The 12,284-nt window shown below is 54.3% G+C and overlaps 1 protein-coding gene across 1 annotated transcript in view; it reads left to right on the top strand.

The window, feature by feature from the left end:
* PADI1 (peptidyl arginine deiminase 1) overlaps positions 1 to 12,284 on the top strand; it is a 34,211-nt gene that overhangs the window by 1,875 nt on the left and 20,052 nt on the right. The window contains exon 2 of the mRNA XM_079719546.1: positions 10,908 to 11,088. Coding sequence (XP_079575672.1) covers positions 10,908 to 11,088 — 181 coding nt within the window. The remainder of the gene's footprint in view (positions 1 to 10,907; positions 11,089 to 12,284) is intronic.

Below are 12,284 nucleotides of genomic sequence, written 5' to 3' on the forward strand. Positions count from 1 at the left end.
TGGGCCAAGCCACTGGCCCTCTCTGGGCCCTGGCAGGATGAACTGAGCCCCCTATTCAGTTTAGCGTGGCGGTAAAGCACCCACACTCTGGACTTGGACAGACTCAGGTTCGCATCCTAGATCCACTGGTGGCTGTGGGACCCCGGGCAAGCTGCTGCATTTCTCTGAGCCTGTTACCTCATCTGACAAATGGGGAAGCAATAGCACTGATGTTAATGGCTTAGGGGGAGGATGAATGTGAGCATGCACCTGTAGGGCCCCTGGCTCTGTGAGAGTGGGAAGTGCTTACAGCTCTGACAGCTCTGTGGGTTCCCTTTCCTCCACTATCTGTTCCTCCCATCCTGTCTCAGAGGGTGGCAGGAGCAGAGGACAGATCAGCGGGTGTGTGGTGGGAAAATGGGGCGATGCCATCTGTAAACTCCTTTGGGATCACCAAGCGCTTTAGCATCCTCAAGTGTGGGCCGTGGCCCAGCCAAGGGGAAGCTGCCTGGTTGTCTGTAGCTGCTGTGCTCTGGTTGACTCTGGGAGAGGGGGCTGCTCTGGGGTCCTGAGTGAGCACCGTGAGGGACCTGTACCCAAGAGCCCTTCAAGAAACTTCACCCCTGGATGGATCTAGAGTCTGTCATACAGAGTGAAGTAAGTCAGAAAGAGAAAAACAAATACTGTATGCTAACACATATATATGGAATCTAAAAAAAAAAAATGGTTCTGAAGAACCTAGGGGCAGGACAGGAATAAAGACGCAGACGTAGAGAATGGACTCGAGGACATGAGAAGTGGGAAGGGTAAGCTGGGACGAAGTGAGAGAGTGGCATGGACATATACACACTACCAAACGTAAAATAGATAGCTAGTGGGAAGCAGCTGCATAGCACAGGGAGATCAGCTCGGTGGTTTATGACCACCTAGAGGGGTGGGATTGGGAGGGTGGGAGGGAGGGAGACGCAAGAGGGAAGAGATATGGGAACATATGTATATGTATAACTGATTCACTTTGTTATAAAGCAGAAACTAACGCACCATTGTAAAGCAATTATACTCCAATAAAGATGTTAAAAAAAAAAAAAAGAAAAAAGAAACTTCACCCTGGATGTTGGTAGTGACTAGCGTCATAGCCACAGAGAATCTCTAAACTAGAAAACAGAAGTTTATTCTGCAGCAAGTTGGTTTAAAAGTAGACCTAAAGAAGAACTTCCAGCCACTGAGGTCTCTGATAGGTGGAGAAAGGCGATGTAGAATTGTCAAGACAGGTGGAGGAAGGGGGCCGTGTGTTGACAACCTGGGAAGGTTTAAGAGGAGCCTGAAGCTCACTCCAGGGCCTTGGCTGGCTAGGATGAAGGGGCTGTACTTGATGATGAACTTGGGGCCTTCCCACCCCCAGTGCCAAGTGCCTGGCTCCAGCTGAGGCCGAGCAAGGGGCCTCTGTTTGGCCTTGCTGGTAGAAGGCGGAAGCCCCCCAGAAGAGGGTCACCTGTGCTGGTCACCTGTGCTGGTCACCTGAGCTGCCCAGACTCCCAACATTCCAGAGCCAGTGGAGATGGGCGTGTGGGAGTGACGTCATGGGATGTGATTAATTCCCCCATGTGCTCTCTAGGCTCGTTATTTGGGAGTAATTGTGTGCCCCAGGGTGTCCCAGCCCAAGGAAACTTAGAAATCCCCTGACTCAAATGTACTGCAGATCCTACACCCTAACCCCAGCTGGCTAGCTCTCCACCGCGACCCCCTGGGTTTGGCCAGACGGCCCTGGCTGTCTCTGTCCTTTTCTTGGAGGTGGTCCCCAGAGGACTTATGCCAAAAAAGAGGGGGTGTGGCATGGGGAATCCATTAGTGGTCCAGCCTGGCACTCCCTGGCTACCCAGAGGCCAGAATCAGAGCCCCAGGCTGGAGATCACATGAACATTTATCCTTAGGGATGGAGGAGAAGGCTAGCTGGGTGGGGCCGGGGATGATCTCCTGGATTTATTCTAAGCCTCCCGTAATCCTACACAAGCCTCAAAGCCAAATAGACTCTTGGATCCAAGATGACTGGAATTCCAGGAGCACAGGGAAGGGAGTCTCTGTAGGGCCTCTCAGATGAGCCAGAGAAAAGACCCAGACCACTTCTCTTTTCTGGGGTTCCCTGTATTTCAAAAACCCAAAATGCCAAAACAGAGTTGTAAAACTTGTGGTCTATATATTCTTTTTTTTAAAAATAAATTTATTTTATTTATTTATTTTTGGCTGTGCTGGGTCTTCGTTGCTGTGCGTGGGCTTTCTCTAGCTGAGGTGAGCAGGGGCTACTCTTCGTTGCGGTGCGCGGGCTTCTCACTGCAGTGGCTTCTCTTGTTGCGGAGCACGGGCTCTAGGCTCGTGGGTTTCAGTAGTTGTGGCACACGGGCTCAACAGTTGTGGCTCACAGGCTCTAGAGCACAGGCTCAGTAGCTGTGGTACACTGGCTTAGTTGCTCCGTGGCATGTGGGATCTTCCCGGACCAGGGCTCGAACCTGTGTCCCCTGCATTGGCAGGCGGATTCTCAACCACTGCGCCACCAGGGTAGTCCTGACCTATATATTCTTGATGTTTACATTGAGTAAATTAATGCTTTTAACTTGCGAAGAAGTACAATGAAACATAATTGTGCTCCTTGCAGGATAATTACAGGATTGATGCCAATAATAATTCATGATGAGTGACAGGCTCCGAGAGCCGGGCTGGGACCTGGGTTTAAAGCCGGGTGAGGATCTCCTCTCCTACTTGTTCCGTCCCGTTGCTGTATCACATTCCTTCATTGGAAGTGATGTTAATGTTTAGATTCGAGGGTTCTTGGAGATTATGAGGCCGGGGTGCCCTGTAAGGTCCACGGAGCCAGGAGAGGCCAGGGAGTTACAGGATCTGGATGTGAAATGGGGTAGTGTGAGTTCTTGAAACGTAAAATACTGGCATCAGAGAGGGTACCAGAGGTCAGACGCCCCCTAAGTCTACAGATGTCCCTCCTCCCTGGTCCTCGTTGCTAACTCCCATTTTGAGACCTGGGAATCCATTCAGTCACTCTTCCCTCCCCTCTCCTGGTCCTATAGCCCCCTCCCTGTCCCTGCTTCTCCTTCCCATCATTTTGGTCTTGGAACCTCTCCTCATCCTTCACTGTCTCCTCTTCCCCCTGCTGCTCCTATCACTTCCAACTCCACTTCTCTCTCCTCCCCCCAATCCCCGCCTTCCTCTCTTGGTGGAGGGCCCGGGGCCAGGCAGTGGACCCCGAGAAAAGACTCGAGATGCAGGGAATGGAGGGGTGATCGCTCACCCGTGATGTAGATGCCTCTTTGACCCCCAAAATGCTTTCCCTGTGATGTGTTGTCCTCTCCTTTGCTATGTCCAGAGACGCTTCCATTCCCTTTGCTGTGGCTTCTAAGCAGCTGTTCAGCTCTGCCAAGTGGTCCTGATGCTCAAAGATGTGTGGGAGGTGGGGGCGAGGCTGGAAGGAACTGGCAAATCCACACCCAGCCAAGGACCTCAGCCATGTGGGGAGCCCAGGAGGGGGACCTCAGCTGTGGGCTGGGAGCAGTGGGGGCGATTCCAAATGCTGCCACCCAGGGGTGGGTGCCGAGGGAGCTGGGACCTGCTGGAAATTTTCAGGAGCCTGGCCTCGCAGCAGGTACAGACCTGAGTTGGGTCTCCAAATGCACCCTGGGCCCCAGAGCAGAGAACCCAGTCACCCTGCATTTGAGACCAAGGCCACCTGAAGCCCTGTCAAGCGCTTCTCCAGCACACCTTCCCTGCCACGTTTATGACCCTGCCTACCCCCACCTGGGTCTCCATTGCCGTGCTGGGAGGGTGGGCAAAGGGAAGGCCAGAAATTCCTCAGGAGGATCCTGCAGAGGGTGTGGTCTGAGCCAGGCTGCCAGATGTAGTGAAAGGGTGGGCTGGGGCTTCCGGACCTGGACGAGAAGGAAGGCTGGGCTCTGTGCAGCCTGGGCCCCAGAGGAGGAAGCTCCATTGGGATGGGGTCTCTGAGAGTCAATTCAATGACTGCAGAGAACAAGATGGTTGGTAACCAGTCATAACCACCAGTTAGGGTCAGGCTGTTCCTTGCAGGCTGTGTGACTTTAGGCCAGTTACTTAGCCTCTCTGAGCCTGTTTCCTCCCATGCTAGATGAGGATAATATCACCCGTTAATTGTACCTGTGAATTTGGCCCCCATTTTACAGATGAGAATTGCATAATCCACGGAGCACAGCCATAAAATTTCCCATCTTGCAGATGGGGAAACTGAGGCTGAGAGGGGAGAAGTGACTCATGATTCTGACTTTTCATTCAGGGCTCTTCTCTTAAGGATGTTCTGGCCCCCAGCTCCTGTTTGCCTCTGCTGGGAAGGCCTGGGGTGGAAAGCTGCCACCCCCCCATCTCTAGCCCCCATCCTTGGGCAGGCAGGGGTCCACTGAAAGAAGGCCTGGCCAGCCCAGCCCTCCTCGCAGGCTCTCTGGGTGTGGCCTTAGCTGAGCAATGACAGGGCATAAGGCACCTGTGATTCTTATCTCTGGGAAGGAAGGAAAGAGGGAGAGGACACAGCTACACCCTGTGTGATTCTACACTCAGGGGAATATCCCTGCCTGCGATGTGGGATCTGCCTGTGATGTGATGTCAGCCACTGCCCTCCCCAACCTCTGTCGGCCACAGCCAGCTCCCAGGGAGGACCAAGGAGGAAGCCACACGGGGGCCTGAACTTTCTGTGACCTTTGCCCCACTGTGGTCACTTAACAAATGTTACTGGTCACCTGCTCCTTGTTCAGTTCTGTGCTGGACTGAGGCACCTGGAGATGATACGACCCACCCCCGCCCCCGAGGGGCTCCCATCTTAGTCTGGGAGCTAAAAAACCTTCAGATGTGGACGCTAACAATTGCATCGCTAACCGGGTTTGGGGGCAGGTCTGAGAGTGAAGGGAGATGGAAGAATCCTATTCGCCAGGGTCTGCCTGCTCCCCATGCCCCTTGTGACAGTAATGACAATGGTGACAGCACCATCTTCAGCTCACAGTGCTTGCTGTACTATCTCAATTAAATCTCACGACAAGCCTATGAGGTAGTGACTACTACAATCCCCATTTTGCAGACAAGGAAACTGAGACACAGAGATGTCAAGAGACTTGCCCAAAGTCACACAGCCAACAAATGGCAGAGCTGGGATTTGAACCCAGGTTTGCCTGATCCCAAATTCTATGAGCTCAACCCCAAGAGAGCCCATTATTGGGGAATCTTCTACGTTGCTGGGTTGGTGCGAGGGGTGGGTGAGGCAGGGCAGAGGATGAGCTTTGGAGTCAGACCCTGAGTGGGGTCACATCTCAGCTCTCCGTTGTCGCCCCGCATGTGACATCCCTCTGAATTTCACGTCATCTGTAAAATGGGGAGAAGAATAATAACTGCTGTGCTCAGCAAACAGGGGCCGTGGGAATGGAATCAGAACGGAGTAAAAGCACTTTGGGGACCGTGATGTCCCTGCCCTGGGTGGATGCCATGAGGGCAGGGCCAGGGGTGACTCATCTCTTCTTTCCTGGTGCCCAGCGTGGCACAGTAGGTGCTCAGGAAATGCATGTTGAGGCAGAGCGGCCGACAGCACCAACAGGATTCCGTGTGCTCCCTGGAGCTGACGTTCTTTAGGGCTGGAGCCTGTGGGGGTCTGGCCAGCTCCGTGGGACTGTTGGCCACAGTGGTTCTCGGCTCCTGGCAGAAGCGACCACAGAGCTGGTCGTACCTGAGAGGACTTGCCAGGTCCTGCTTGCTGGTCCCAGGGCATTTCTTGTGGCTTCAGTCCAGGGAACGTCAAGTCCAGGACACCTGGAGAGTGGCACCTCTGGGGCTCTGGGCAGACAGGTGGCTGATCAAGTGTGAAGGGGGAGTCACAGGCTTGGCTGGCCTGGTCTGCTCAAGGGCTGCCCGCCAGCTTGCTCCTCAGCCTTTCCATCCAGTTCTGCATTATTCTCCCTTCTGCCCTCGCCTCTCCCCCAGCACAATGCCCTGCCCTCCCTGCCCAGACCCTAGGCTGGGCAGAGGGGTCCCCTGACCCCTGAGATCGTCCCTAAGGGCTGGTGGTATCCAAGCAGCAGGTAGGATAGACGGCATGGGAGGGAGTCCATGACTGCTGTGTTTCTCTTCTCCCTAGAGACCAGGTGGTCAACTTCCGAGTAGTTGAGATAAGCTGTGGCCTGTGGAGCCCCAGTGGGAGGAAGCTTCTGGATACAGGTTGCAGCCAAGTAAAAGGAAAAGCTTTCTAATTACCTGAGCTGTCAAAGCACAGAGGGCTGTAAGGTAGTGAGCTGCCTGTCACAGGACCTGTTCAAGCACAGAGTTCTGTGATGGGCAAGGAGCTGGCCAGGATGACCTCTGAGACCCCTCTCTGACCCAAGGCCTATGAAGATACTCCACAGTCTCATTGTCTTAGGGCAGAAAGGGGCCAGAAGGTCATGGGTGCCATCTTCCTGGTCTGCACTGACTTCACCCCTGCAAAGTTCAGGTGCGTGGAGGGGGAAGAGGTCTTTCCTGCCTCCATGCCCCACATCCTGCCAGCTCCCACGGGATCATACTGAGGCGCTTGTGTTGCAAAGTTTCAACATTTTCCTTTCTCCTTCCTACATCTTCCCTGACTATTTCCTTCCTCCGGTCCCCGCCCGGGACACGCTCAGGGCACACACATTCATTTACAAGTCAGTGGGACAGCATAATATAGAAGACAAACCTGCTGCTCCTTCCATCCTTTACCAGGAAGGTTACTTAACCTCTCTGAGAAGAATTCTTCATCTGCTAAATGAGGACAGCAACATGTTCCTGCGAGGGTTGTTGTGAAGGGTGGATGAGGCATCAAAAGCTGAGCATGGGGCTTCCCTGGTGGCGCGGTGGTTGAGAGTCCGCCTGCCAATGCAGGGGACGCGGGTTCATGACCAGGTCCGGGAGGATCCCACATGCCGCGGAGCGGCTGGGCCCGTGAGCCATGGCCACTGGGCCTGCGCGTCCAGAGCCTGTGCTCCGCAACGGGAGAGGCCGCAGCAGTGAGAGGCCCGCGTACCGCAAAAAAAAAAAAAGACAGGGTGAGGGAGAGGGTTTCAGGGTGTGTGATCAGCCCGTGGACATTCTTCTGATTGGTTGGTGGTGAGGTAATTGGGAGTCAACATCATCAACCTTCTGGTTCCAACCGGTCTGGGATCTATGTGCTTGTGCGCAGCATATAATTAACTTCTTCCACCTGGTGGGGGCTTCAGTATCTGCAAAAGAGCTCAAAGGACGTGGCTCACAATATTATCTATAGCCCTTAAGGAGGAACTAAAGATCCTTGACTTTGTTTAATGGCTAAACTATTATTATTTTGTCTTGCTTGGCTGTTTTCCATTGTTTCTGCATTTTCTCATTTTTCTGATTAAATTTTTTCTTTGGAACTTGGGGGAAGGCCTAGGAGGCTAAAATTACAAACAAGAGGCAGGCAGAAGACATGGTGGAGTGGGGGGTCTGTCCCGGGAAGGCCCATGGGTTCTTGCTCGGGTACAGTTCCACGTTCCTGGGTTGCCTTGCCCTCATCCATAAAACAGGGCTTTCTTGTACCCCTTGCTCACACCAGGCACCACGCTGGGTGCTGAGATGACAGTAGTTTTAGTGAAAGTAAAATGGGAAAATTCCCCACATCCTAGAGGGAGAAACAGGAGAGACAGACGATAGAAAAACATGTCAAATAAACATGACATGTCAGGTGACAAGTGCCATGGGTTGAAATGAAGCTGGGTCATGGGGTTAGGGAGTGTGGGGCTCATGGGGTCACCCATGTCACACAGCCTTAAAGAGGGCAGTCAGGGAAGACCTCTGAGAAGGAAAGGAGGCACGGAGGTCCCAGCGGACGCTCGGGAGCTGAAGATTGTGAACGAAGAGAACCCAAGTGCAAAAAGGGTCGAAGGCAGGAGGGAGTTTGGCAACTGGAGGGAGAGCAAGAGCTGGGTTTGCAGGAGTGAGGAGGGCGTAGCCAACTCCGCGCAGGCTGCAGAGCCCCCGGGGAAAGGCTGGGAACAGAAGGGATGCTGAATGACTTCTGTGTTAAGGGGATCCCTCTGCTGCTGTGTTGAGACCAGATCGTGGGCAGCAGGAGAAGAAGCAGGGGGACCAGCCTATTGTGAAAATCCACATGGAAAAACCTGGTGCCTGTACCAGGACGTTAGGTGTGGAAGAGATGTGAATGTCAGCAGGTGCTGCTGTAAAGGGGGCGCTGACAGGGTTGACGGGTGACTGGATGTGAGCTCGAGGGAAGGGGAGAAGGCCAGGATGAATCTGATGATGGGGCAACTGTGGCCTGACACGGGCAGGTTTGGGTGGGGCAGAAGTGGGGAGCTAAGAGTTTCGTTTTGGACACGTTAAATGGAAAAAGCCTGTTAGACACCCTAAAGAGATGTTCAAAAGACAGCTTTGAGTCTGGAGATGGAAAATGGGGGTTCTAAGTCTGGGAGCCTTAGTTTCCTATGGCAACTGACTAAACAATGGCAAAGGGCATGTAAGGTGGGAAGATGCCTGAAAGTGCCTCTTGAGGACGGTGAGGCCAGGAGTGGGGTGAGGACCTGTGGGTCCTGCCAGCAGCCTGCAAGGCTCAGGGGCCCCTCTCCACCCCAGCCTCATCTTTAAAACGAGAATAATAATTGCCTTATGGGGCCATGATGTGCATCAGAGAGCCAGGTCCTGAGTGGGACTTGGGCCTGTTGTAACTACGACCATCACCACCATTGTCAGTGAGGGCAGTTGTTTGTGGGGACTGAGTGACCACGGCAGGGATCTGGGAGGGGTGTCTGGTTTCTCCAGGGGCTTTAATACTTGCATGGTTTCTCAGGGGTACAGGAAACGATGGAGGCAGGGGGATGTATCAAAGGACCCTTCTGGCCCTGGCATCTTTGCAGTCGGGTGGACGTTTGCAAGTTGACTTGACCTTGGGTGGTGGCCTTGAGGCTGACGGCTTTGTCCTGGGGGACGGCAGTGGGGAGCCCTGACATGTAGTTCCCTCGTCCGACTTCCCCTCCAGGGTGTGTGTTCCACATGGCCAAAGGCCTCATGGAACCCTGGGGCCCATCATAGGGTTGGGACAGGGAGGCACACAGCTCAGGTTTATTCAGGGGTTGAAGAAGGACAAGCGCCCCCAGAGGCCCTGCTGACTTAGCTCCTGGTGCCCTGTAGCCCGAGTTTGCAGAGCATCCTCTCTGAGTCTAAGGCCCAGGAAGGCTGGACCCTACCTGCTGTGGCTGGAAGCAGCTGGTGGTTTGAGAAGTAGCATGGAGGCCCAGAAGATGGGTGCCCCCGGCTGGGGCCTGGCAGACTGAGGGCTTCCTGATCCCCTTTTCTGGAGCCCAGAGCTCTGGAGTATTGGGTGGATGTGGTATATCAGGTAGACGGGGAGAAATTTGCAGGGTATGGCCTCAGTCGAGTTCTGTACCACTGGGTGCAGATGGGCCTGAATCCCCCCTGCAGACTAGGGGCAAATGAATCCATTCATTCATTTAACAAGTGTTTATGAGACTGACCACATGCCAGACACTGTTATAGGTCCTGGGAGATGGCAATGAGCAAAACAGACAAAACTCCCTGCCCTGGTGGACCTGACCTTCTAGCAGGAGAGACGGACAATACCTAACAGTATGATTAAGAATCAGAGCAGACAGTGCTTTGTGACCACCTAGAGGGGTGGGATAGGGAGGGTGGGAGGGAGACACAAGAGGGAGGGGTTAGAGGGATATATGTATACGAATAGCTGATTCACTTTGTTATACAGCAGAAACGAACACAACATTGTAAAGCAATTATACTCCAATAAAGATGTTAAACAAGCAAACAAACAAAAAAGAATCAGAGCAGAGTGGCAGGGATAAGGAGAGTGTGGGAGAAGGTGGGACAAGGTGTAGCATTAAGTAGAGTGATGGGCAGGGGGTGCTCACTGAGAAGGTGACATTTAAGCAGAGCCCTGAAGAAGGTAAAGGAGTGAGCCTTGTGGATATCTGGGGGAAGAGCATTTTATGCCGAGGAAACGGCCAGTGCAAAGGCCCTGAGGCAGGACAGCCTGGCCGCTTCATGGAACATCAGGAAGGTCAGTGTGGCTTGAGCAGAGTGAGTGAGGACTGAGCCTAGTGGGGTGGAGGAGGTTCCCGGGGGGTGGCAGAGGGCAAATCAGGAGGGGCTTTGAATGCCATTGTGAGGACTTTGCTGTGTGTGATGGGAACCGTTGCTTTTGGGCATAAGAACGACGTGATCTGTTCTGAGTGGGGAACAGACTGGAGCAGGCCCAGGTGGGCTTAAGAAGCTGCTCAGCACTCTAGGTGCGTGAAGGGGTGGCAGTGGAGGAGGTGAGAGGTGGTCTCGAATGGATTTCTTGTTGGGTTAGAGAATTTGGAAGCATAAAAGCAGGAAGCTTTGGGGGAGGGCGGGGATTGAGGATGTCCAGAGGTTTTCAGTCTCTGCTCTCTGGAGCCTCATGGGCCGCAGTGGGAGTGGAAGGGTTAAACACCGTGGCTCAGCACCACCCTCCTCTCCCTTTTGTCCTTCTTCTGTCTGGGGTTCCACGCGAGGTCCACTGAAAGGGCTCTGCCACTAAAACAGAGCTCAACAGCCACTAAAACAGAGCTCAACAGCCACTAAAACAGAGCTCAACAGCCACTGCTCTGCCCCAAGCCCTTCATGTTGCAGATGGGGAGACTGAGGCCCGGGGATGACGTGCCCAGGGTGGGTCACATGGGAATCAGTGGAGAGCTGGGATGGAGCCCTGGGGCCCAACCAGGTTGGTCTCCTGGCCAGTAGGCCCCTCACCCCCCGCTGCTCCCCACTCCAGCTGTTAGGGGGTGCTGTTGCATAGCTGGGTAGCCCCAGCCCACTACCCCACCGGTCTCTCTCCTGAGCCCCCGGATGCTCTCCTCTCTCCTTTCTATCAGTGATGTGCCCAAGGGCGCTGAGACCTTCAGTGTCTCTGGGAGCTCCGGGGTGGAGGTCTTCACGGTCTACAACACAGCACAGGTGACAGAGCCCACAGGTAAGCCCTACTGGCCCCTGAATGCCGGCGTGGACGTGATCATATCTGTGAATGCAGCCAGTAAGGCTTTAAACGATCTCAAGGTAAGAGGCTACTTCCCCACAGAAGGTAAGAGCCCCCCACAAAGCACACCCCGTTCACCCATCACCCCCACTCAACCAAACCCCACAAGACTTTGCCACCGACATCCATGCAACACATCCTGATACAACTCAACAGACACCCAAACATGCAAACCCACCCCAATGCCCCAACGTCACACGCACACATACACGAATGTGCCCGTAAAAGCACAGCCTTCGGGCTTCCCTGGTGGCGCAGTGGTTGAGAGTCCGCCTGCCGATGCAGGGGACATGGGTTCGTGCCCCGGTCCAGGAAGATCCCACATGCCGTGGAGTGGCTGGGCCCGTGAGCCATGGCCGCTGAGCCTGCGCGTCCGGAGCCTGTGCTCCGCAACGGGAGAGGCCACAACAGTGAGAGGCCCACATACCGCAAAAAAAAAAAAAAAAAAAGCACAGCCTTCCTGCTCGCCCCCTCAATTCACAAACACCCCCTTTAACACAGCTCCACACAGACCCCAAACAAGCCCCCCACTCCTGTGCAGACAGGAGTTCTCGGTAGCACCCATACACACATGCACGCATGTGGACACAGGTACATATCAGGGTGTGTGTCTCCCACCTAAGGAAGCAGGAAGCCTCTCTTTCACAGAGGATACCCTTCTTACTCACCCTCAGGCACCCACCACACACACAGTGACTCCCGATTCATTGATTCAGCCTTTTCTCCAACGACACCAAAAAGGTGGGGACTGTGCAGCTGTTGAGAGTAGGGGCCCTGGAGCTCAAATCCTACCTCTGAGCCCCATCTACTGGGGTCATCCTGGGGACTCACTGAGATGGCCCGGGTGGAGCCCTGGCCATGGGTTCTAGGGCATGGGGAAAGCTCTGTGAGCTTGGGCTGCTACTATGGGGTGGGGTGGGGGGTGGTCTTTGTTCCCATTTTACAGATGAAGAAACAGAGGCTTAGAGAGGTTGAATAACTTGCCTGTCCCTAGTGACAGCTGTTCCTTCCCTCATTCTTTCTCTCTGACATCCCCATGGGTTCCTGAGGGTCCAGCTGCTCCCTCTGGGATCCTCCCGCACCCCATGTGGCCCTCCTTGCCCCTCAGCCCAGTCCTGGCAGCTGAGGAGGCATCCAGAGCCTCTCCAGCTGGAGAAGGGGGCTCTGGATCCAAGCCGGGAGCCCGTGGGCCTTGGGCCTTCAGCAGCAGGGAGTA

The sequence above is a fragment of the Hyperoodon ampullatus genome (assembly GCF_949752795.1).
Source record: "Hyperoodon ampullatus genome assembly, chromosome: 2".
Lineage (NCBI taxonomy): Eukaryota > Metazoa > Chordata > Mammalia > Artiodactyla > Ziphiidae > Hyperoodon > Hyperoodon ampullatus.